The sequence below is a fragment of the Eptatretus burgeri genome, chromosome 1 (assembly GCF_056783735.1).
Source record: "Eptatretus burgeri isolate ZD-2024b chromosome 1, Ebu_testis_v1, whole genome shotgun sequence".
Taxonomy (NCBI): Eukaryota; Metazoa; Chordata; class Myxini; order Myxiniformes; family Myxinidae; genus Eptatretus; species Eptatretus burgeri.
Window position 1 is genome coordinate 10,916,763 of NC_140961.1, and position 27,815 is coordinate 10,944,577.

At 43.8% G+C, this 27,815-nt stretch overlaps 1 protein-coding gene across 1 annotated transcript; it reads left to right on the plus strand.

Moving 5' to 3' along the window:
* The first annotated feature begins 782 nt into the window (after positions 1-782).
* On the plus strand, positions 783-2,973 carry LOC147033856 (uncharacterized). The gene is made up of 2 exons (XM_085883997.1): positions 783-934; positions 2,315-2,973. The coding sequence occupies exons 1-2, from the start codon at positions 816-818 to the stop codon at positions 2,649-2,651; spliced, it is 456 nt and encodes a 151-aa protein (XP_085740123.1). The 5' UTR covers positions 783-815; the 3' UTR covers positions 2,652-2,973.
* The last annotated feature ends 24,842 nt before the right edge of the window (positions 2,974-27,815 follow it).

A 27,815-nucleotide genomic window follows, 5' to 3' on the forward strand; every position in this document is an offset into this window, starting at 1 on the left:
CCTGGTTATTTCTTCAATTGTGCTTTCAGAGAGGACAATATTGAAACATGCAGTTCAGACGTTTATTGTGATTTCCACTTTTCAACCTAATTCTTTAAAATCTACAAACATCCAAATTCTATCTCCACCACCTCCCTCTCCAAAATGCACAGTGGAAGGTCCACAGATAATCTTGGTGGTCGAGCTCCCCCTTCTGACTCCCCATTTATTTATCTTTCTTTCCTATTCAAGATGCTCTGAAGCTGTTGCTAACACAATCAATTTGTTTGGGGAAGTTGTCACATGAACATCGAGTAAAACTGAAAATGACGGCCAGGCCAGCAAGTGCTCGAGTTCCACGATAGTAATGTTTCCTTGGAGACCGCCATGTTGTTCAGCCCAGAACTCCGTTCCATTTGAGTGTTTCCTTGAGCACTGGGAAATGACCAAGCCACTTACCAACGGAACACACAAATGGTGTCATCCTACTATTAAATTGCAATTTGTCACTGGCTTTGACACCAATACAAATTATTATAACGGAACCGAGCTATCAAAAAGCTTCATATATTGAACAATCAGTTTAAAATGGACCACCTTGCTGCGATTGGTGCATTAAAATTGTATCATATGTGGCAATTAATGCGAATTGTTCCCAGCTTGTGTGCTCAAAGACAGAAGATGCCATTTACATTTTTTCCGACTTCATCACGACCCCGTTTTGAATCCCGTGGGGGCATGGGAAACTTGCTCGTTCAAATAAAATGCTTTCATTAAACTTGTAAATTCCTTGTCCACAGATCTTTGGTGAACATTCCTTTCTTGGGACGTTGGATATGGGACAACTGATGTTGCTCTGGGGACGCTTTGAGCACGCAATCGGAGTGATCTCTCTTTTCGTCCTTCTCGTGGACTTGCTCATCAACATCGATCCGTGGGTACACAAACACTTCGGGTAAACAACACATTCTGATATTTTTCTTCTTTGGTGACCTTCATTTACTTCTTGCTGTTCCTCTTCGCAAGGATTCATTTTTATTCTTGAACTAAATTCAGAACAGCAACCGATGATCCCAATGAACCTTTTTTCTGCTGCAAATATGTTATTATTTGAGATATATATATATATATATATATATATATATATATATATATATATATATATATATATATATATATGTTGAGGGTTTGAAATTGTGGGAAGGGTTTGAAGGGGTATCTCACTAACCTTATGTAAGTCTTCTTGGGATGCTTTACACAACTTATTCAGTTGGAGGAGTGTGGGAGGGATCAATAATTTAGACAATCCTTGCCACCTGGGTTTAATCGATTAGATGAGAGCAGATAGGCTATTCCCTCCATTCACAGGAGAGAGATGTGGGTGGGTCTTTATGTCCATATATATATATATATATATATATATATATATATATATATATATATATATATATATATATATATATATATATATATATATATATATACATACAGATACATATATCACACATCCATTGCAACCATGCTCTGTGCAGAGCGTTGGTGCTGCCTTATCAGTCTCCTTGGCTATTGGGCAAAATCCTGGACGGGTCGACACTCCGCCACAGGATACCAGTAAGCTGGAATTTATTTTGCCAACTTCGGAAGAATAACAGGCAGTCAACCCCACCTGGTATTAATTCAACAGCTGAGTGGGATTTGAACTCAGGACCCTCAGATCCCAAGCCCACCACCCAAACCATGAAACCAACACCAGGCTTTTATTTATGTTTGTAAGTATGTATGTGTATAAATACATATACACATATATATCATATCATATATCATTCATAATTTTTTTCTCCAATGCCAAAAGTAAGTGCACACCGCCTCTCAAATTTTTCATCTTTTCTTGCCTAATAGCCTGGAATGAAATTACATTAAATCAGAAATTTTCTTTTGATTTTCACTTGGAAGTTGTTGGTTACCATGTGTAAATAAAGGAAGAAAAAGTCTGGTTTAATGCAATTTCATTCCAGGCGATAAGGCAAGAAAAATTGAAAATTTTGAAATGGGGAAAAGACTTTCGATTGGCACTGTAAAAAAAAAAATATATATATATATATATATATATATATATATATATATATATATATATATATATATATATATATATATATATATATATATATATGCGCACACGCACACACACACACACACACACTGCAAAAGTTATTTTCACAGTAGTGTATATATTTATATTTATAATTATGGCTGCCCAAGCTATTAGTGCTTCATTTTAACAACACAGTGAAATGTTCTCGAAAACGAAGTTTTGCTCATTATTGTGTGTTGCTAGAAAAGACAACAAAGATGACGAAGATGAAGGCATTTGTGAAGATAATGACGAAGATTGTGATTGTGCAGATAACGAAGATGATTGTGATTGTGAAGATCATAATTGTGATTGTGAAGATGACGAAGATGATTGTGAAGATCATGGTCATGATTGTGATCGTGAAGATCATGATCATGATTGTGATCGTGAAGATGATGACAATGAGTGTGAATGTGAGAATGATGACAATGAGTGTGAATGTGAGGATGATGACAATTCTGAATGTGAAGATGGTTCCTGGACCGAAACATTGAGTGTTTCGTCTTGGTGGCCGTGGTGTCCTGCTTTTGAATCATAATTTTTTTTTTCATTTATTTACCAATTTTCAGTTATTTATTTTTTCCCAATATTTTTCTATCACAATTATTTGTTTTAATTATTTAATTTTCCTTTTTTTATGGTTCCCAGAGGGAAGCATGAAGTGTTTTTGTCCTGTGATTGTGAGGATGTTGAATATGACTGTGACTTTTGACAATGACAATGTCGAGGTTGAGAAACATGGGGAATGAGCTGAGAGTTGATCCCCAGAATAAGGTGCAAGTTGTCCCCGCAGGTGAGCTTTCAAGTTCGTGTGTACATTGAATGATGTTTTCATTTTGCCATTTTCCTCTTTATTTTCCTCTTCCCATTTTACATAATTATGATTAATTTTGGAATAACTTCGTTTTACCTTCAGAGAATAATCATATCATAGTTGGAGTTGCTGTGTTAGCAATGCCGGTGTCACCGCATTACCAAATTCACCAATTTTTTCAGAAAATTCTACTTCATTTCAGTGTTTTGTTTCTGTGTAGTGATTGTGTATTTATTTGCTTTTCAACTTTTGTTGAATCCTCGATGATTCCTGAAAGTGTTTTTCAATATCAATACCCCTGTTTCTGTAAATTTTGCACAAAATTTGATCAGGAAGACAATCACAATGTAATTTGAGGAAAGTCACCTATCTCTGGTGAGCGGTTATAGGAGGAGTGCTCAAACTACATTTTCAATGAACATGAATTGCCTTGTGGAATGGACGCACTTCTCCTGATGAAGGGCGGTCGTAGTGAGGCTGTGTTTCGTGATATAGAGGAGCTGAAGAATCTTTGAGGTTTGAGGGATCTTGAAGTGTCTTCGCTGTTTGAAGGGTCTTTTTTGTACACATAGTCGAGGCTCGTGGAAGAGCTGCAACACTGCTCTTCACAGACTAAAACAGGAATCAAAACATGCATGGCATGGACAAGATGGACACAGAAGGAAACTCCCAGGAGGGAAGACTGAAAAATTTAACAGAGGACGGATTTGGGCGGGGTTAACAAGGGCAGAAAAGATCATGTTGTTCAAATGGTGACGATCTGAGATGGTAATGAACAGCTGTCTTGAAGACCTGGAGGGAAGAATGCGATTGAACAGGATGTGGAAGTTGATTCTTTCGGCAAGAAAAAAAAGAGGAACAAATGATTGGAGGTGTGCAGTGACCTGGATTTCGGTAGTTTCACAAGAAGGGGGTTGATAGTGGACCCTGTGAGCCCTGCAGAAACCTTGGGGTGACAAAGCACAGAAAGATCAGAAGGTGCAATCCTGGAAATGAGGTGGTCAAAGACAGAGAAACCATTGACCTGTCTGCGGCAGTGAAGTGACAGCCATGGGTTCGTCCTTGACTCAGCTTCAGTGACGGAAATTCCAATGATCTTGAAGGCCTTGGTTTGTACAGCATCAAGCAGGGTGAGATGTGAGACGGGAACCAGCCCAGAGGATAGAGAGAAGTCCTCCACCAAGCTGCTCATGAAGACCATGGAGGTGGATTTGAGTTCAGGTGTGCCAAGGAAGGACTTTGTATGACGGAGTGTGGTCATTCGGAGAATGGCTTCGGAGGCCAACTTTGAAATGTGGTTTGCCCAAAAAATATCATTGCTGATAGTGAAGCCCAGGAGCTTGATTGAATGAACTTCCTGAAGAGGATTGGCAAGAAAGTAGATTGGGGGGGGGGGGGGGAGGTGGGACAAGAGGTGTGGTTTGTCAGACTACAATTTTGGAGAGAAATAAAATAAGAGCATGAGATTTGTCAAGATTGAAAGACATTCCAAGTCTTTGGCCAGGTTGTCATTTTTTTCCAAGGCCTGAAGAGAGGGCTGATGCTGGAGCCTGCCTTCCTGAAGGATAATTGATGTCACGGCAGAGGGTGGACTCATCAGAAAATCGATAAAGAGGATTTTCCAGAGTCAGCGAGATCATTGTTGAAGATCAGGAATAGAACTCAGCCCAATGCCTTGGGCATTCCAGTCTTAACAGGGTGATGAGATGAAAAGATTCCACTGAATGCCTCACAAAGGTTACGAGAGAGGAGGAAGTCATGAAGTCATGTATGGAGTTGGCCATGCAGGCCATACAGGCCTTTACAGGCAGAGAGTTTGGAGAGTAAGGCAGAATGCCAGACTGCATCAAAAGCATGAGATATGTCCAGAGTGACGGCCCTGATCTCATGTCTGATTATCAGGGCCTCCATTCATTGTTGGGTGACTCAAAGCAGAATGTCCGATGTGGAGTCCAACCCTACAACATTTTTCCCCATTACAGATGACCTTTTATGTTTTTTATTATCATCGAGTGAACTTATGAGGGAATCTTGAGAAATTACAAATTAAACATTGTCCCATCGATATTTATTTTATCGTTTTCTTAAAGAACGGGAATGAGTACCTTGTTAAAAATGGGAAGAACGGTGGAGGGGAGGACAGTTATTTGGGGTGGGGGTCAGAAAGGGGACAGAGAATTGGAAGAAGCGTGAGGGGTGGTTGAGGACTTGTCGGTGGGGTGGAGGGGGATTGCTTTTAAGGATTAGTGGTTGGGTGGAGCTTTGAGAACTTTGGGGGGGGGTGGTTGATGATCTGGTGGTGGTTGAGGACTTGGGGTTGGGAGGGAATGAACTCGACTGCGGCTCGAGTCTGTATTTAGAGCCAGTATGGCTGCAGGAGGTCACCTCAATGACTTTTAATGGGGTGGAAATCTTGGTGGGGATTGGCAGTCGCTTCAGTGGAAAAGGCTGGAGGAATTGCGACCATGTCACAAGGAAATGTTTCAAAAGTTATGCCAGTCTGGGACAAAGGAAATGCATTATCATCAAATCAAACTGTGGCAGCAGTGGATGGAAGCGTACAGTCGACGAGCGTGATGCACGGGCATAAGTCTGGACTGCGAGGTGAAACGGGAGCAATGATGGACAGTGTAAAAGTTCAATGTCACTTGTGAGAATCCTGTATCATCTAAAACAGTCTGAAGGAAACTTCACAGGATTAAAAATCAAAGCCGGGATGCTCTGCACAAACTGATCATGAGAACTGGCAATGCCCATTTGTGGGGCCAGTGATCCAAGGATTTGCACAGGCAATGGGCTGCCGAGTCGTGGAAGAACGTGATATGATCTGATGAGTCATCCTTTACCTTATTCTCGACGATTGGACATGTGCGCATGTGGCGAAAACCCAGGGATTTATGCAGCTCTGAGTGCCTATTTCAAAAACTGAAAGCTTATGGCGGTTTCATCAATGTGTGGGGTATGCTTTTCTGGCATCACTTGGGTCCACTCATTCCATCAGAAGGCAGGGTTAATGCAGCATGCTACATTACTGTCATTAATAATCATCTGCATCCCATGATGCAGAATTTCTTCCCTGCTGGGAGTGGTTTCTTGTTGGCCCCTGAGAAAGCGGTTTCTGCCTTCATCAAACCGACGTGAATTGGAGGACTTCCTTGTGGAAGAATGGTGCTACGTTCCAGTTCTGCAATTCTCGATCCTTTTTGACTCCACACCATGTCATATCCATGCCTTCCTGGATGCAAGTGGTGGCTCAACAACCGAAAAAGCAACGTTCTTTTGATGTTTCCAATTTTTTGTTCACTCTCTGCACAACCAATGAGAAACTGCTTCGTAAAACTCAAATACATTTGTCAAGCATAACCTTCCTTTCTTCCATCGGTGTATCTTCACTTAATACAACTGGGATTTCGACAGCTCTTTATCCTTTATGTGTCAAGAAGACTTTCCCTATTTCTGATGCCATGAGACATCGTTGAGTTAGTATTAAAACATTCTTTGTTTCTTCCTCAGCCTTTGTTGAGTCTCCTTCATCACACAATCAAGATGAGGTGGAGTGTGAGTGAGGAACACACACAGTGTGAATTTGATGTTAAAAGTGAGAAGCAAGAATTCATGACAGGTGACCAATTGAGTGAGTTAGAAAATCTTTAGAGGTTTTCATATTGTTAAGATTCCTGATTATTTTGTCTTTTTATTGAAAGTTGTGTTTTTGGTTCACCTTTTTGATGGGAAGATAATCTTATCGAGGAGTCACGGTTTAATGTTTGCAAAGCCGTACATCATCTCACAGCATTGCTAAATTCAACATAATTTTACTTCCACTTTCTTTTACATCCACACTCCAATTGAATTACGTATTTTCTACATTATTATTGAATCCTCACTGCAATTTCTGAAGGTGATTTTCAGTTTTTATATTCTTGATTCTGTTGAGTTCCTCCACGTGCTGATCAAACAGCCAATCACAGCATAATTTGAATATAAACACCAATCACTCAGCAGGTTATCAGACAGCTGCTCTCTCAATGACATCTTTAAACTTCTTCTTCCTTCCTTTCAAACAGCAATGCCAGGAAAAATTATTTTGCTGACTGGAGGTGAAGCACCTTCTTTCCCAGATTGCCACCCAGAACCTGCAATGTCAAATCGGCAGAAAACAAACTGCCCACAGAGCAGGAAAGCGAGTTTTTGAGGATTTTATATTTACCTGTTTGCTACGAGGGAGAGAGATTGGCGATGATTACATTTTGTTGATTTCTCTTCCTGCGTAAAAAACACACACATGAAGAAATGACAACGTAATTGTTGAAGCAATTTCAGCTTTCATTCCAAGGGCCTTTTTGGCACGAGGGATGTGCAGAACACCTTATTGCAAGTTTCCACGTGACGCAATTGCATCGTGCAATGATCATTCAGCACATGCATCTCATGCACGATCAGGTTTTGGGAGTGACAACACATTCTGAGCAAATTTGAAAGTATTTCCAAGACAGCAGCATATGCATCGTCCAAAAAACACACTGATCACATTCTTTAACAATTCGTTCCATTCAGAAAACGAGAAGGATCAAATCGCGGAACACATTCAAAGCAGGGTATTCCATTAGCAAGATCAGAAGATGTTATCAAGCCACAAAATGGAGAAGTGATGTGCCAATAAGTTGACGACCCTGGATAATGACCATGGAGAAATGTACTAATGAGCCTGTGGCAGTACACATTCGGTCGAGTATTGTGAAATCTTATTTTATTTATGCTTTCGTGGCATTTGCAGCACTATCTCGAGTGTGTATTGTGGATTAGTGGTTTCTAAAAAAAAGTTTGACACAGCATGGCTCCTGTAGAGAGGAAAAGTGACCGTCAGTGTTTGACGGTGAAAGAGAAGAGAGAAATCTGTGAGTACTCTGAGTTTTCCATCAAAATCTCAACAAGACGTTGCCAATTTCTTTGCAGCGAAATGGGGAAAGCCTGTGAAGAGAAGGACAATCGGTGACGTGATAAAACAGTCAGACCGATGGCTGAAGAAATCGCTGCACGCGTCAAGTCGGTGGCAAACATTCGAATATGGAACAAGCGCTCATTCTTTGGTTTTCAGCACGTGCTAAAACCATTCCACTAACTGAAGGTATACTGAGGACGAAAGCCATGTTTTTTGGAGCTAAGCTGGAAATTTTCGATTTCCATTACTCGAATGGTTGGATGAATCGCTTCAAAATGCGCTATGGTATATCATGCTGGAAGTTATGCGGTGAAAGTGCGAGTGTGTCCCAGGATTTAGTGAGTGCTGGTAGAACACAGGCAAAGGGTGTGCTGAAAGATTACCAGCCTCATGATGTCCACAACATGGATCAAACGGGCCTGTTCTACCAAATGCTGCCTGACCGATCTTTCACTACGTGGGAGTATTCGAGGGGAACAAAGAAAGCAAAAGCTCGAATATCGCTAGCTGTTTGCAGCAACGATGACGGCAGTGATAAGTCCCGTTTACTAGTCATCGGGAAAAGTGCTAATCCCAGGTGCTTCAAGGGATTCAAGCATGACTTGTATTGCGATTACCGCAACAACAAAAAGTCGTGGATGACCAGCTTAGTGTTACACGACTGGCTGCGCGATTTCGATAAGAAAATGCGAATAGCGAACCGCCATGTGCTGATGTTGCCGGATAATGCGCCATCTCATATTCTGTCCGAGAACGAGGAGGGCCAAGTCAGTCTCACCAATACGAAAGTGCATTTCCTGCCGCCTAACATGACGTCGCATCTCCAGCCCATGGATGCCAGTGTCATAAACAATTTCAAGCAGCATTATTGAAGATATCAACTACAGCATTTGGTGGAGGCGATTGACGAAAATCGAGAACCGAAGCTGGAACTGAGCAACGCTATTCGCTTCTCCAAGATGGCTTGGGATGAAGTGAAACCCGAAACCATCAAGAACTGTTTCAAACACACTGGCATCACCCCGGACAATTGGTTCGATCCTGCGACAACGTCCTCTTCTTCGACCGCCACCAGCACTACGTATCCGAGAAACATTTTCGAACAGATTGCTGAACATTTCAACATAAATAGAGCCGTGCTGATGACACCAAAAGAATTCGATCAAGTCGATGATCATCGAGAACCAACCGAGGTTCTTTCAGATGATGAAATCGTCGATCTTATGACTACCATTCATGACGAGGATACCAAGGAACCGGATGCGCCTGAAGAAGTAGCCATGGTTCCTAGCGCATTGGAAGTGAGGCGCGCCTTGGAACAAGTCACGAGGTACGTGGAGAGCAACCGTAATACGAACGAGGAGGATATCACTGCCATTTCAAAACTCAGGATGCGCCTGAATGAACTTGTAATCTCTGTCGCTGAACAAAAGGAAATTACTGATTTCTTCCATCCTGTTGGGGTCCTGAAATTGCCCCGTAACACACATGTACTGTATGTGCAGCAATAAAAACGTGAATCATTTATGAAAATATGGTGTATGTTGTTCCCTTTGTTTAGTTTCGTTCTCGTGAGTGGGGAATGAGATCATTAGGCCCCTCCGAGCCCTACCTGACACCCCTTGCACTCCTCCAGATCATCTCGCATGTACCCTCGCTTATGGGTGTCGATTGGTGGGGGACGGGGGGGGACATGCCCCCCCACTTTTTATCAAGTGGGGGACAACATATCGATTGTCCCCCCCCCCACTTTTTTCATGGAACGTAAGTTACGTAACACAAAACGAGCTGCTCTCGTACAACCAGGCCGAGATGCTCCTCAAATACAAGAATAAATTTTTAAATCTCTATTAAAGTTTTATTGGTCTATTATAATTCTATTAAAGATGATAGGTTAACAATTCAACATTGAGAATCCGTGCTTCCCAAGCCATGGTCTCCCACGGGCCAAGCGTCCATCGCGACGTCGCTTTTTGATCCTTCGATGTCGGCTCTTCCTATCATTGCAAAGCAGAATTCGCCAAGCATTGGATTGTTCACCCACTAACAGGGAACGTGACCTGGACATTTTGAGGTATGTTGGGACGTTTTCGGACTTTGTATCGTCATTTTATGAGTGTTTAAAGAAATCGCGGCTTCATGGCCCGGAGCGCCACGCCTCGGATAGTGTAAGGCCGCAACGGCTCGGGGCCCCTTTAGCGACCAAAATAGTTTATTTCACCTTTCTAACTTATATCGCCGGATGCCTGATATTATTACCTGTACGATGATGTGTGTGTTTAATTTTTGTGACTGAGCACCGTCGAGTTATAAGCCAATAAAAGATTTCGCAGTCTGGTATGCTGATTGAGATGGTGGAGCTTGTGCAGGATGACGCGGTTTCACTCCACCGGCTCGCACGAACGAACGGAAAGATATTTTGTAACTCTGTTTTCATATTTCGCAGTCGATATATATGATATATGATCGCAGTCGATATATGAGCCTGGTGTTGGCGCAGTGGTTAGGGCAGCGGCCTGGGATCCAAAAGGTCCTGAGTTCAAGCCCCGTTGGGCCACTGAATTAATACACCAGGGGGTTGACTCAGCCTGTCATCCTTCCGAAGTCGGCGAAATGAGTACCAGTATACTGGGCCGGTGTATACCCCTGTTAAAATAGGTGTACCATATCCCTGTGTTGGAAGAGGCGACCAGGGTTGCGTCAGGAAGGGCATCTGGCGTAAAACATGTGCCAAATCACTATGTGGATGATCCGCTTTGGCGACCCCTAACGGGGGAAAAAAAAAAAAAAAAAAAAAAGAAAGAAGAAAGAAGAAAGAAGAAAGAAGAAAGAAGAAAGAAGAAAGAAGAAAGAAGAAAGAAGGAAGAAGAAACGTTTCTCGTGAAAAACCTACCGAACTTGCCCACTGTGCAGAAGACGCATTTGTCTCAAAGGGCTTTTGGAACTGGAAAAAGGCTACAGAAAAATTCAGACAACACGAACGATCAAACACACATAGGCTTGCCTCTGAAAATCTGCAGAAGTCAACCTGGTGTCCATGTGCAACTGAGCAGCAAACTGCGAGAAGAGCAAAGATCTGCACAGTCAGCACTTATGAAGATTATCACCTCACTGCAATATTTAGCCCGACAAGGTTTTACAATTCATGGGAAGGATGCCTCTGAAGGGAATTTCAAAATGCTCTTCCAGTTGCGGGCCGAGGATGATGTAAACCTCAAGCCGTGGCTGTCAAGGAAGACGACGTTCTCAAGTGGAGAAATTCAGAACGAAATTCTACTGTTGATGAGTCATGCCATCCTCAGAAATGTCTGCAGTAACGTGAATGAAATGTCCACTCAGTTCGGACTCGTGACTGATGGAACGCAATATATTCTGGGTAATATAATAATATGGAACGCAATATATTCAGTGTGAGTGTGTGCGCTATGTGACGGATTCCTTTGATGTTCAAGAAGATCTCCAAAGCTCCAGCAGTGCCAACTAGATCCAGTGACCCTCCATCGTAAGCGCAAGCTTCCGAAGAATCTTGATGGAGGCACGCAGGAATACACTGCCAATTCTGCAGAGGAGGTATACAGAGTTGAATTTTTCAGTCATCGACAGCGCATCCGAGAACTTGAACGAGTACTTCACATCAACCGACCTCATCGCGTATAGGGACTTGGGTGAAATGCTCATGTCTGGGTCAGTCAAACCACAAATATCCCGAACTGTTGGATTCCCAAGAGCAAGAACTTGGCTCCTTTCGTAACCAGTTCAGTGGTTCATCTGTTGAGGATTACCGTAAGATATTTGTAGACATGGTGCCAGAAGTCCGTCGAATGTTCCCACAGGTAGAACGTTTGCTTAGGCTACAAAGTTTTTAACTGGATCGGCAGACAAGAGGGTTCATATTTTTGGCAAGTTTTAAGGTAAGTTGACCGTACTTGTGTAATATCAATTCGTATGTCAGTCGAGTTTTCAGTTTATGTTGAGTGAATCAGTTCAAGGGTCGTGAGAAGGAGGCTTGATAAACAATTCTTTATACACACACATATATATATATATATATATATATATATATATATATATATATATATATATATATATATATATATATATATATATATATATATATATATATGTATATATATATGTATATTTCTTTGATGACACTTGAAACTTTGAATGTGTATGATTAATGTTTAATTAATTTCGCTCCGTATGCTTACATTTGATAAAAAGATGGTCGATAGATGGTCAGATTAATTTAAGGGATTTGTGTGATTAGAAGGCAGCATGTCAACGAGCGTATAAGATCAAGAATTTGCAAGGGTAGACTTGCTGTGTCCACGCCGGCACGAAGTGGGCTTCGTGGTCTGGACATGCAATGTCCCCCCCCACTTTTCAAAAGCAATCGACGCCCATGCCCTCGCTTATCCGCCACCCCCGCTTATCCGCCAAAAATGACCTTGCCCCAACTTGGCGGATAGGCGGGGTAATACGGTACTTCCAAGACACCAGCATCTGGATTATCAAAAAAAACACACTGATCACATTCTTTAACAATTCATTTGATTCAGAAAATGAGAAGGATCAAATCACTGAACACATTCAAAGCAGGGTATTCCATTAGCCATTTTAGATGGCTCTTTAATGTGAGGAGAGGAAATGTTTCCAAAGTAAGATCAGAAGATGTTATCAAGCCACAAATTGAAGAAGTGATGTGCCAATAAGTTCACATCCCTGGATAATGACTCCTGCTCAGGACCAATGCATTCGCTTGACCCATCCATACAATCGGTTTCAAATTACCCAGTGTACAGTACACACTGTAACCACACTCCCTGTATCTCAATGCAGTGATTGCTGCCGGATGTAGTCTTACCCGGTATTGAAATTGTTACTTCCACATTCGATCCTCAGGGCAAAGCATTCGACATAACGTGGCATGACATGATTACGTCACAATGAAATGGACATGTAATTATTCAGCACTTTTCTCTGTCATAGGTTTGCACCTCATCTATGTCCCATCACGTCACATACAGTGGGGAGAACAAGTATTTGATACACTGCCGATTTTGCAGGTTTTCCCACTTACAAAGCACGTAGAGGTCTGCAAATTTTATCATAGGTACACTTCAACTGTGAAAGACGGAATCTAAAACAAGAATCCTGAAAATCACATTGTATGATTAAAAAATAATTATTTTGCATTTTATTGCATGAAATGAGTATTTGATCACCGACCAACCATTAAGAATTCCGGCTCTCACAGACCTGTTAGTTTTATCTTTAAGAAGCCCTCCCATTCTCCACTCATTACCTGTATTAACTGCACCTGTTTGAACTCGTTATCTGCATAAAAGACAGCTGTCCACACTCAATCAATCAGACTCCAACCTCTCCACAATGGGAAAAACCAGAGAGCTGTCTAAGTACATCAGGGACAAAATTGTCAACTTGCTCAAGGCTGGGATGGGCTGCAGGACAATCGGCAAGCAGCTTGTTGAGAAGGCAACAACTGTTGGCGCAATTATGAGAAAATGGAAGAAGTTCAAGATAACAGTCAATCTCCCTCGGTCTGGGGCTCCAAGCAAGATCTCACCTCATGGAGCCTCAATGATGAGAAAGGTGAGGGATCAGCCCAGAACTACACGGCAGGACCTGGTCAATGACCTGAAGAGAGCTGGGACCACAGTATCAAAGAAAACCAGACATAACACACGACGCCATCATGGATTAAATCCTGCAGCGCACGCAAGGTCCCTCTGCTCAAGCCAGCGCATGTCCAGGCCTGTCTGAAGTTTGCCAATGACCATCTGGATGATCCAGAAGAGGAATGGGAGAAGGTCATGTGGTCTGATGAGACCAAAATAGAGCTTTTTGGTTTAAACTCCACTCGTCGTGTTTGGAGGAAGAAGGATGAGTACAACCCCAAGAACACCATCCCAACCGTGAAGCATAGAGGTGGAAACATCATTCTTTGGGGATGCTTTTCTGCAAAGGGGACAGGACAACTGCACCGTATTGAGGGGAGGATGGACGGGGCCATGTATCGTGGGATCTTGGCCAACAACCTCCTTCCCTCAACAAGAGCATTGAAGATGGGGCGTGGCTGGGTCTTCCAGCATGACAACGACCCGAAACACACAGCCAAGGCAACTAAAGAGTGGCTCCGTAAGAAGCATCTCAAGGTCCTGGAGTGGCCTAGCCAGTCTCCAGACCTGAACCCAATGGAAAATCTTTTGAGGGAGCTGAAAGTCTGTTGCCCAGCAACAGCCGCGAAACCTGAAGGATCTGGAGAAGATCTGTATGGAGGAGTGGGCCAAAATCCCTGCTGCAGTCTGTGCAAACCTGGTTAAGAACTACAGGAAACGTCTGATCTCTGGAATTGCAAACAAAGGTTTCTGTACCAAATATTAAGTTCTGTTTTTCTGATGTATCAAATACTTATTTCATGCAATAAAATGCAATTAATTATTTTAAAATCATACAATGTGATTTTTAGGATTTTTGTTTTAGATTTAGTCTTTCACAGTTGAAGTGTACCTATGATAAAAATTACAGACCTCTACGTGCTTTGTAAGTGGGAAAACCTGCAAAATCAGCAGTGTATCAAATACTTGTTCTCCCCACTGTAAATAAATTGTATCAACAACAATCACGTGTTCGGTTTTTGTTTCATGACGGAGAGGATATTATTGGTTTGTCAAGCAAGATTTCACTTCACCGAGTTGTGCAACCACAAGCCTCTGTAGATCTCACTGCTATTCCCGATTTTCTCTTTCCTACCCTCTGTCTAATCTCCTTATACACACGTTCGATCAAGGAGATGAGGGTGAATGAGGGTGTGCATAAGGTGAACTGGACAGTAAAGATGGGTTTGAAGAGTGAGACGTTCTGTCATGTGAGGTGAGTTTTCCATTTTGTTCATCATCTCGCAGATGAGAGGAAACTTTGAATGATGAAACTTCACTTTCCATCTGCTTTCTGTCATTGTGCGATTCCGGATTGTTTACATCACACATTTGGTTCTTGATGCGTTGGGAATCAGAATTCTTATTTTTGGGATGATTAGTGGGTGTTTTTATCTTATCGTTCCTCTTTTCGAGTTTCACCTTTACAATGTTCTCTTCCTTTCCAGCAAATTTTTACTTCATGTCCTCACTCTTTTTCTTTAACGGTCACAATTATTCCCACAATTATTCTGGGGTTGGCCGGGGGTAATCTTTGGCCGAAGTCCATCACAAACCGGCTGACTAGGCCCGACGTTGATTCTCCTTCAAAGCAGGGAAATGAATTAGCCATTTTGCAAAGCTCTTTAACATGGAGTGATCACAGGACTTGGATTGTGCTGCTTGTTTGCTTGACATAGAACTCTGGGAACTGACGGCACCTCGTCCAAGCTCAGTGGCTGTGTTTTTCTTGTCTAACAGCCCTGCCTATGTGAGTGTGTGGAAGCTCCACCTTGATCCTTCGATACTGGTTATAATAAGCGTGTTGTATCGTGCCACCTGGTGGAAAGCAGTACCCATAGATATCATAAACATGTGGGAATTAACCCGTTCGTTCAAATGGGGTCTTTACGGGTGATATGAAATTTGCCGAAAAATTATTGGGGACACCATGAGCGTGGACATACAGTATTGCTGGTGAACATCGCTTGAAAGTATTAACTGTTGTCTAACACACGTTATCAAGTGCTTCATTAAACACAATAATATTTAATTCATTAATTAAATATTTGCTTGACCACTGAACTTATTTTTACTTATTCACTCGTTTCTTGACTACTTGTACTTGTTCTTTATTTTTTCATACTTGTTATCCCCAATTTTGTTCATTTATAATTTATTGTTGAATACAAGTGTGTTGCATTCTTCATTGGTGAACGAATAACACTTTTTGTCCTCATTGGGTTATGTTCGTGGATACAAGGCATTTTGTGTATTTTGTAGTCTATCATTGTGCTTCCACATTGTCATTGTCATGCTTGTCAAAAGACATTATCATATTTGTCAAGCAATTAGTCAACGGAGGAGATAGAACTGAAAACTCTGTTGATGACAGAAGATCTCAACAACAATCATATCATATCAGGGTACCTTTACCCTGCGAGTTCTCCCTCTGCAATTCCCCTTCACTCACTCACCCACAGAGCACATTGCTTTGACAATGTATAGAACTTCTCTTCTTTCATGGTAAATTTTATTTTAACTTGTCCATAATTTAGATTTCGTACACTGAGAAGGCTCAACTATTTCACTGATAAATATGAATAACTTGGCTTTTTCATTTACCTAACTTGTTCTGGTAATATACACAGAGAAGATACACAATATACCATCGGGATAATTTACATTTCCACAAGGACATGCAGATGAACCAACCACTTTAATGTTGCTTCACCATTCCACTTTGCTCACAATGAGTTTTACATCCATCTCCTTGCTGTGCCACACGTATGAGCTCTTTGAACAGCTGGGCAATTCCACGCGAAGGGGGAAAATAGTCAGATTTTTAAAGCTAGGTATTTTCAGCTAAATGTTACTTTTTCTGACTCTTCATAAGTTGAATTAAAGGGAATGACAAAGTTTTCAAATCTCAGCTTCCAGTTGACAAAAAAATAATCATCTACTATATAAATGGCAGTCCTTCTGTCTGTGTCTGTCTGTTTTTTTGTGATGAATAAGCTCCTAGACCAGTGAACCGATCTTGATGAAACTTTACACATATATAGAACTAACATTCAGCTCCAGGATGCGCTAAGTGGCTCTCCATAAAAATGAAAAAAAAATATTCAAAAACAAAATATATATATATATATATATATATATATATATATATATATATATATATATATATATATATATATATATATATATATATATATTGTTGCGGTTTTCGCGCCCGCCGGCGTGCGACGGCCACGTAACTCGAATCGCGGCACGTCGCCCACCGGACGGACAATCCAGTCGTGACCCTCTCGGACTAACGCCGGGAACCAGTCACGGGTGGACCTTTCGGTCTCACCGCGATCGAGCCAATCAGCCCCCGCGTGGGATAGGGTTGCTCGCCAAATTCGAACTACCTAAGTACCCACGCGGAGGGTAGACCGGGCGATCGCACCTCGCCGCAGGTCGACTTCGGACACGGGCCACTTAAGCGACCCGTTCCGTACTATCAGAATAACCGAGCGGTGTTATCGTCGACCTCGACGGTTCGATTAATTATCGGGCGTATTCAGCCCACTACCAACCCTTTACGTGAAGCAAGATGGGGGTTCAATGGGGGAAAAGACAAAGCGAAGCGGGAGAACAGTTCAACAATAAAGCACGTTTATTCTCGGCACACGGGAAGCACACAAATACAATTCCACCAAATGCACACAAAAAAGAAAACACAATTCCATTTACACAAAAAGCAAACATAAAAGTGAAAACACAGTGCAGAGCTAATACCGACTACCGAGCACACGGCAACACTTATACAATTCTACTTCACAGACGGCGCCGACAACACATACCCAAAACCAAGGAAAAGAAATACCCTCAAGAATGAGGTAGGCCTGGGGCCGAGACCTGGTCGGGCCTACCCGTCTGGTGATGAGACGCGGAGCGGCGATGGCCCCGCAACCCGCGGGCCTCGTGGACAGTGCCTGGCAGGGGGTGGGAACGGGGCCCCCTTGGTCGCACTATCTCAGCGCGGGGGGAAAACAGGAGGGGGTTGCTGATGCTCGGGGTATAGAGGATCTTTATTATGTGCGCGACGAGCGTCTCCACCTCGGCCAGGTCGCGCTGCCGGCCTCCCAGGGGTGCAGCTCCCTGCACGACGCGAGCACCCCCTCGTCTGGTGTCGCCGCTTTTCCACAGCTCCGTCCCCTCCGTCCCGACTCCAACGCACACGACGAGCAGCTCCACCGCCCGCGAAGTCTTGACTCTCTGTTCCGACTCCTTCGCCTCGTTCCGACCTTTACTACTCGCTCCGATTTTTACGACTCCTTTTACTGACGAACACCGTCCTTTTATCCCCCCCGTAACTTCGCCTTTGACCCCCTCCCTTTGACCTTTCACCTCGCTCCCCATTGGCCCGAGAAAAAGTGGGCGTGAAGGCTTTTTGATCCACAAATTTGCATATATCGATCGCCCTGGGGGCGGGGCCAATTCGCCCCTCGCTCACCGATTGGACGGCAAAAAGTGGGCGTGTGTCGTTTTGGATCCGTTTTTGAAGCAGAAAATCCGTGATTTTGTACACGCTGTTCAACGTGCGCCCTACACGAGTCCAGCATCGGTGCCCATGAGTGGCGCGAGATGACGGTGATGCGATGGTGGCGAGTTGCGACGGTAAAGGTCATGGCGGTTGTGGTGAAGCGGCGTTGTGGTTGGTGGTTGTTGTTGTGGTTGTGATGGTGGCGATTGGTCCAAAATAAAGATAGTAAAAGAAAAACGGCTATCCTGAAGAGTCGCAGCACGTATAAATGACATGTATTCCCACTAGACAACGGGTTTGGGCCTAACTACACATGCACTTACCGAGATACCTCACCTAAGGGACCTGAATGGTGGTTTGCGAATCTGGTAACCACAACAATATATATATAATAAAATTTCCATTAGAAAAAGAAAATGACTTTCGAATAGTGCGCCGGCGTATTAATCATAACAAAAGGCTTCATGGTTAAAAACGCTCGAGTTTTTTGAAATACAAAATGTTCGAATTCGTTGACTTTTTAAACATACACATTCTCCTCCTGTTGTTTGAATTCTCGAACTGCACGCGCAAGGCAACAGCTAACTGCTGATATATCTGCTCATGAAAGAGCCAGTCAAGCGGAGTCAGCTGCAGAGAGAGAGAGAGAGAGAGAGAGAGAGAGAGAGAGAGAGAGAGAGAGAGAGAGAGAGAGAGAGAGAGAGAGAGAGAGAGAGAGAGAGAGAGAGAGAGAGAGAGAGTCGTCTTACTGCTGATATATCTGCTCGTGAAAGAGCCAGGCAAGCGAAGTCGGCTGCACAGAGAGTCGTCTTACTGCTGATATATCTGCTCATGAACGAGCCAGACAAGCAGAGTCGGCTGCAGAGAGAGAGAGAGAGAGAGAGAGAGAGAGAGAGAGCGTCGCCTAACTGCAAATAGAGCGTCACACCGATGGGCGAGAGAAGCACAAAACTCACGTTCCAGCTTTCTAGGTCCGGGATTTGGCAGGACATCGACAGTTGCCACTGCTGCTAGAAACATTGAGTGGCTCAAGGCCGCCTTCAACTATGACCTCTCTGAGGATTACGGCAGCATAAAGCCTTCCTTCCATAAATCTGAGGAATAAAAGAAGCCTTCCCAATTTTCTCCATACAACTAATGCCTTAGTCTAACTTGCGTGAGGAAAATAGGGCAAATTTCCTGGGTATTCCCAGGTACTTCAGCTCGTTCAAAAATAATCCATAAAATTTGATTCAATTTTTACTTTGAGCTATAATCTTCATTTGACCTCCTTCTCTACATTTTCAAACATAACCAGTTTTTGAATGTGTCAGTACTTCATTAGGCATGTTTCTCAAACATATTGTTGTGGTTGACCAAATTCGCAAACCACCATTCAGGTCCCTTAGGTGAGATATCTCGGTAAGTATATGTGTAGTTAGGCCCAAACCCGTTGTCTCGAGGGAATAAATGTCATTCATGAGGGCTGCGACTCTTCAGGATAGCCGTTTTTCTTTAACTATCTTTATTTTGGACCAGCCGCCATTATTACAACCACCAACCACGTCTCAACAGCCATCACAACAACCACCAACCACAACGCCACTTCACAACAACAACCACCAGCCACAACGCCGCTTCACCACAACCGCCACGACCTTTACCGTCACAACTCGCCACCATCGCATTACCGTCATCTCGCGCCACTCGTGGGCACCGATGCTGGACTCGTGCGGGGCGCGCACCGAGCAGCCTGTTCAAAAAGATCACGGATTTTCCGCAGAAAAACGGATCAAAAACTACTCACGCCCACTTTTGTTCCGTCCAATCGGTGAGCGAGGGGCGATTTGGCCCCGCCACAAGGGCGTTGGAGGGCAGTCGCTATATGCAAATTCATGGATCAAAAAGCATTCACGCCCACTTTTCCTCGGGCCAATGGGGAGCGAGGTGAAAGGTCGGAGGCAGAGGGTCAAAGATGAAAGAGCGAAGCCACGGGGCTTATAAAAACGACTGCGTTCGTCAGAAGAGGGCAGTTCGCAGGAGGAAGAGTTCGCAGTTGGAAGTGGAGGGAGTTGAGTTTTGGAGTTCGGAGAAGCAGTTCGCAGTTGGCAGTTCGCAGTTGGGAGTTCGCGGAGTCGGAGTGAAGAGGACGGAGCTGTGGAGAGGCGGCGGCGGCGAAGGCGGACGAGGGGGTGCTCGCGTCGGATTCGGGGAACTGCGCAGGGAAAGGCCGGCGGCGCGACCGAGGTCGTGGTGGAGACGCTCGTCGCGGGACCCAAGATTTTGTGGAATCCTCCTTTCCCCGAGCATCAGCAACCCCCTCCTGTTTCCCCCCGCGCTGAGATAGTGCGACAAAAGGGGGCCCCCTTCCCACCCCCTACCAGACACTGTCCGCGAGGCCCGCGGAGTTGAGGCACCACCGCCACTTCACGTCTCATCATCAGACGGGTAGGCCCGACACGGTCTCGGCCCCAGGCCCGCCTACCCCCTCATCCTGGAGGGTGGTTCTCTTTTCTTTTGCTTTGGGAATATGTGTTGTCGGCGCCGTCTGTGAAGTAAAATTGTATAAGTGTTGCCGTGTGCCGGTAGTCGGATAGATCTGCATTGTTGCATTTGCTTTTTGTCTTCTTCTTTTACATGTGCTTTTGGTGGAATTGTATATGTGTGCTTTCCGTTCATCGCGAAATAAATGTGCTTATTGTTGAACTGTTTTCCCGCTTCGCTTCGTCATTTCTTTCATTGAATCCCCATCTTGCTTCACGTAAAGGGTTGGTCGTGGGCTAAGACGCCCGATAATTAATCGAACCGTCGAGGCCGACGAATAACACCGCTCGGTTATCCTGATAGTACGGAACGGGTCGCTTAAGTGGCCCGTGTCCGAAGTCGACCTGCGGCGAGGTGCGATCGCCCGGTCTACCCTCCGTGTGGGTACTTAGGTAGGTCGAATTTGGCGAGCAACCCTATCCCACGCGGGGGCCGATTGGCTCGATCGCGGTGAGACCGAAAGGTCCACCCGTGACTGGTTCCCGGCGTTAGTCCGAGAGGGTCACGACTGGATTGTCCGTCCGGTGGGCGACGTGCCGCGATTCGAGTTACGTGGCCGTTCACACGCCGGCGGGCGCGAATCCGCAACAATATTATAGAAAAGATTGCAGGATGTTAAAGGTTTTCAGATAACAGCCCCTGAAATCAGCTGGTCTGAAGGTGATGCAACACGAATCACAAAAATTAATAACTTTTTCTACTAGACAAAAACCCCTGCTGTATTGGAAGTGCCAATTAGAATTCTCCTACGAGTCCCTGTGCTGAACTCAATGGTAGCATCAACAGACCTCTAATTGTCTTCTGTGCTGTAATCTGGACATGTTAACATCGGTAGCGCGAGTCACGAATTTTGTAACGCGAGTCACAATAATCAGGTGGCTTTCGTTTCAAGAAATAGCAATAGATTGCGCGACGGAGGAATTTTTATATCCCAGAATCCTTTGCGTGAATTCACGGCGTGTTCTGGCTTGTTTGCAAGCACGAATTTTTGAAGTGACAATCGTCTATCATCCATCATCAGTCAAGGTAAGGATGACCATATGCAGTTTATAATAGATCATATAGAAGTATATTTTACAATTTATTCAGACATTCACCTCGCAATGTATCCATGATCATTAAGTTTCTCTACCAAGTGTCCAGCACGGAAGTGAAGGGATTACGATAGATCATGCTTCACAATACCCTTGTATTTCTATCCCCGGGGTGAGCACATCCCTCTCAATGTGTGTTTATTTAACGGTGGCCATAGTCCAGTGAATCCAGCACACAAATTCTAGATCCGCTTTTTTTGGTTACCGTCATTACAGATTTTGTCATGGCGCTCACTGCGGCTGAAAGGCAGCAGAAGAGGCGACAGAAAATACGATGATTATAGAAAACGGTAAAGGGAATACAATATGAATTACCGCGACATGAAGAAAACAAAAGAAATGAAACTGCCGACGACTGAACAAACACAGTTGACGCGAATGAACCGTGAAAAGGTGAGGCAACGGGTGGTGAAGTGCAGAGCTCTGAAGAAGGCGCGAGCGACTTTGTCCCCTACCGTGCATTCTTCACCCTTCAACAGTGCCAGCGCTTTGGGGAAAGCAATGCATAAGGGAAAACGGGCATTGACTTCCTCACTGCCGAGGACCCCAAAGCAAAGAAAAGCCGTGATCAGAAAGCTGTAGACTTCAATCCAAGCAGATCAAGAGAATGATCCTGAACAACAAAAGCCAATAGGGGGCCAAAACTCCATTCCAAGTGAAACCATTGAGGCGGTGAAAATATTTTACGACAGGGATGATATTAGTCGGCAAGCTCCAGGCAGAAAAGATGTTGTCACCGCGAGGGCAGATGATGGTACTAAAGTCCAGTACCAAACCAGGCACCTCACTTGCTCCGTAAACGAAGTTTACACGCTGCTCAGAAGGAATTCCCAGATACGGAAATTGGTAAAAGCAAGTTCGCTGAACTTCGTACTCCGCATATTCTACTGAGCAGCAAATTACCACATAATGTTTGCTTGTGCCGTATTATGAAAATTTCGTGACCGCTGTAAATGCTTTGCATAAGGTCCAGCCGTCTGTACCAATGTATTCACATGACCTCCCTCAAATGTTTCTATGTAACCAAACGCGCCGCGAATGTTGGTTTAATGAATGTGAAACCTGCTCTGATGCAAAAGGATTCTGAAAGGTGTGTGTTGATGAAAACAGACAAGTTACATGGACAACTTGAAAAAATGACTGTGATGGAAAACTTGCCAAAGTCATTGAGGAGGGTACAACAAATGATTTGGTGGACCACATTTGTATTCTTATGCCAAAGTTCATGGAGCATTGCTTCGTCAAAAGGGAGCAGGCCTGTTCGTATAACAAGGAACGGGATGCTGCCTCTGCCAGTGAACATTCTGATACAGCTCTTCTTCATGTGGATTTCTTGGAAAATTACACTTGTGTCTACCAGGATGAGATTCAGTGCTCACTGGCAGCAGGCTCAGGTCAGTCTGTTCACAGCTGCATTATGGTTTGAAGGTACAATCCATCCGATTGTATTGGCGTCAGACAACCTTACACATTCGAAGGAAACCATTGTCGCATGTATAGATCGTTTGTTAGACAATTCCAGACAATGTCACACATGTATCCATATGGTCCGATGGGCCTGCTTCCCAGTTCAAGAATAGGTATATTCTTGCTGCGTTGAAGCCTCTGCAGGAGAAACACAATAAAGAAATCATCTGGAATTTCTTTGCAACGTCTCACGGAAAGGGTCCGGTGGATGGAATCGGTGGAGCCGTCAAGCGTGTTGTATGGAATACAGTTAGGAATAGAAAGGCCATTGTTACCAATGCGTCAAGCTTCAGGGAAGCGGCAATGACAAGCAATGTGCTTGCAGCTGAAATAAAGGGCACGGAGATTGAAAGAAGAAATGAAGTCCTGGGAATCAGTCAGGTTTTCAAGGATGCCAGTCCTGTACCTGGCATAGGTGGTGCGCATTGTATGAAGTTGATGAATGACGAGATAGAACTCTGTACAATCACCTCAGACGCTAGGCCTGCAGATGCTTGGCCTGCAGTTGCGTTGCCTGCCTCAGATGCTGATGTGAACACTAAGATCTGCGTTGGGGATTGGGTTCTCGTGCAATACGAGAAGACAAATTACCCAGGGGAGGTGAAACGTGTAGAACATGAAGAATGTCAGGTGAGCGTCATGGTGCCAGCTGGAAAAAATTGGAAGAGGCCTGTTCGGCCTGATGAGATTTTCTACACACACGACAATATTGTTCGAAGACTGGAGCCCCCATTCATTGTGAACCACCGCGGCCATTTTGCCTTTGTAGATTTCTAGTTGGCACTCGAGACAGTTTTACTGCACAAAAGTGCATATTGTTTGTTATGAATGGCCCATTTGAAAGTTGTTTGAAAGCTATTAATTCCTAGTTCTGGCAGTTTGAAAGTTAATTAATCCCGAGTTATTTAATGTTATCTCTGTTGTTGTTACATCAAATTCACTACCTGTAAATACTCGTCAGTAAGTTCAGCCTTTGTGAAGACAGCCGTGTGGATTATCAGTGTGGGATGGATTACAGTGTGGGAGAATTTGTAACAGGAGTCACGGTCACGCAAGTCACGATCATAATTTAATTTATTGCCCATATTTAGAAAGGAAAATCAATTCTTTGTATCTTGTATGAAAGCCTGTTTAACTGGAACCCTTTGAACTGACAAACGATATTCTTCCGTTTTATCAGTTTAGGACAAATTTGGCATGTACAGTGGGAGAACAAGTATTTGATACACTGCCAATTTTGCAGGTTTTCCCACTCACAAAGCACGTAGAGGTCTGTAATTTTTATCATAGGTACACTTCAAGTGTGAAAGACGGAATCTAAAACAAAAATTCTGAAAATCACATTGTATGATTTTTGAATAATTAATTTGCATTTTATTGCATGAAATAAGTATTTGATACATCAGAAAAGCAGAACTTAATATTTGGTACAGAAACCTTTGTTTGCAATTCCAGAGATCAGACGTTTCCTGTAGTTCTTAACCAGGTTTGCACAGACTGCAGCAGGGATTTTGGCCCACTCCTCCATACAGATCTTATCCAGATCCTTCAGGTTTCGGGGCTGTCGCTAGGTAACACAGACTTTCGGCTCCCTCCAAAGATTTTCTATTGGGTTCAGGTCTGGAGACTGGCTTGGCCACTACAGGACCTTGAGATGCTTCTTACGGAGCCACTCCTAAGTTGCCCTGGCTGAGTGTTTCAGGTCGTTGTCATGCTGGAAGACCCAGCCACGCCAATCTTCAAAGCTCTTGTTGAGGGAAGGAGGTTGTTGGCCAAGATCTCGTGATACATGGCCCCATCCATCCTCCCCTCAATACGGTGCAGTCGTCCTGTCCCCTTTGCAGAAAAGCATCCCCAAAGAATGACGTTTCCACCTCCATGCTTCACGGTTGGGATGGTGTTCTTGGGGTTGTACTCATCCTTCTTCTTCCAAAAAACACGGCGAGTGGAGTTTAAACCAAAAAGCTCTATTTTGGTCTCATCAGACCACATGACCTTCTCCCATTCCTCCTCTGGATCATCCAGATGGTCATTGGCAAACTTCAGATGGGCCTGGACATGCGCTGGCTTGAGTAGAGGGACCTTGCGTGCGCTGCAGGATTTTAATCCATGATGGCGTAGTGTGTTACTTATGGTTTTCTTAGATACTGTGGTCCCAGCTCTCTTCAGGTCATTGACCAGGTCCTGCCGTGTAGTTCTGGGCTGATCCCTCACCTTTCTCATGATCACTGAGGCTCCACGAGGTGAGATCTTGCATGGAGCCCCAGATCGAGGGAGATTGAGTGTTATCTTGAACTTCTTCCATTTTCTAATAATTGCACCAACAGTTGTTGCCTTCTCACCAAGCTGCTTGCCTCTTGTCTTGTAGCCCATCCCAGCCTTGTGCAAGTCTACAATTTTGTCCCTGATGTCCTCAGACAGCTCTCTGGTTTTGCCCATTGTGGAGAGGTTGGAGTCTGATTGATTGAGTGTCGACAGCTGTCTTTTATGCAGATAACGAGTTCAAACAGGTGCAGTCAATACAGGTAATGAGTGGAGAATGGGAGGGCTTCTTAAACACAAAACTAACAGGTCTGTGAGAGCCGGAATTCTTAATGGTTGGTAGGTGATCAAATACTCATTTCATGCAATAAAATTCAAATTAATTATTTAAAAATCATATAATGTGATTTTCAGGATTTTGTTTTTGATTCCGTCTTTCACAGTTGAAGTGTACCTATGATAAAAAATTTCGAACCTCTACGTGCTTTGTAAGTGGGAAAACCTGCAAAATCGGAAGTGTATCAAACACTTGTTCTCCCCAATGAACATGAGGTGATTCTTTGGCTTTCCCTTTTCTGTAACGTGAGTCACGCTATAAATAAATTCAAATAAAAACTATATTGGACAATTGAATAATTATTATTTGTTTTCTTTTCATACCTTACCCGCAAAGGTCATTACAAACTGAAGTACAACTTCTGACCAGTATCACTGCATTGTATCCTCTGAGATATAGATGGTCAATTGAGCTAAAATGTAACGCGAGTCACGATGGAATTGCCCAGCTGATTCTCCACCAGGTTTTGACTTCTGTTGAACAACATCTTATCGATGAACAGACTGGGTTTTCTCCTGGATGATCATGTCCACAAGATGAACAAAGGTTTTTGCCTCAATGAACACGTACAAACCCTGCTGGAAAACTGACGATTCCTTGTGGAACTTTGTGGGACATACATTTGAAGGTGGCAACAAAAGAACAGTTTACCCCAAGACAGTGTCCTGGCTCCAACCCTTCACAACATGTACTCCAACACACAACCTGTGTACCTGGACACAATGATCTTCATTTATTGGGATCACCTGTGCATCACAGTCCACCACGTTGAGTTTGTATTGTCTCGGGCACCAGCTGGACTGACCTCCGACGATGAATAAACCCACCTTCGTGCCAACCGTGCCGACACCCAGAAATGCACAATCCTTTTGAGGTCAAAACATCAACACTTAATTTCATGGAATGGCACTCAGCTTTATCACCACCCCAACCGCAGTCTGTCTTGACTTCATTCTTGACCGCTCATTCACATGTAAGAAGCACATAGAGAAAGTGAAAGCGACTTAGTAATTGCACAAATGGTGTCATTCAAAGTGGGGGTGCTCATCCTTCAAAATGACAGATGACTGCTCTTGTCCTCTGTTGTTCAACCGCAAAATATACAAGTCCAGTATGGGAGCAATCAGCTCGATCGTGCACTGAATGCGAGCTGGAATTGTGCTCCAGATGTCTCGAACCAACCAATGAAAAAAAAAAAAACTCTTGTCTGGCATCACTCCATCCAAAAGGAGGGAGCAGAATTACCAGCAGAAAAGAAAGTATTAAGCAGAGTACTTGTACAAGACATCCACAACATAATCAGTTGTCATTGTGGTGCAGGTGAGGGGTCCAAAAGAATTTCCTCACCACCACACAAGCACTCAATTTTTACCCTGCTACCACTCGGATTCAAATGTGACACGAAAGCCTGACGGGTGATTACAACACCACCAGATTGATGCTGCAGCCCAAATAATGCATATCAGCAGGGTCAAACGAGCCCTGGCAAGAATGTCGATGTCTTAACTGCCTGCACGCTGTAGTGGGATGCTGAAAGGTATCCCAAATAAATGGGGATACAGCAAAGACAACACTTGCTACTGCCAAGATGATTCCCAGATGATGACGCACCAGTTATGCTGCTGGTTGCCCAAACAAAAGTGTACCTTTAGTGACCTGGGAGGTTTCATTGAAAGTGCAAAGGCATGTGTTCAAGCATGGCAGCATGTGGTGTGAGGATGTGTCAAGAAGTAGAACCATCACCATTAAATTAAACATTTCAATGCTGCACCCAGACTCACTCATGCAAAATAATCTTTAAGCAAACATGGGTCACAATCTCTCTTCCTCACAGATAAGCTCACGCTTCACTCAACAACACATTCAGAATCATCACAGCCTGTCCCCAATTCACTGATATTGACCATCTTCACACAGAAACAAAAATGCTTCCTCTCCAACACCACCTTGATGTCACAGGGACACATTTCATTCATGCCACCCAGACACAAAAACACCCACGTCACCACTTGTTTAATTACCCACCTCCTCCCAAACACAAAAATACTCACTTGCAACTTATGCAATCA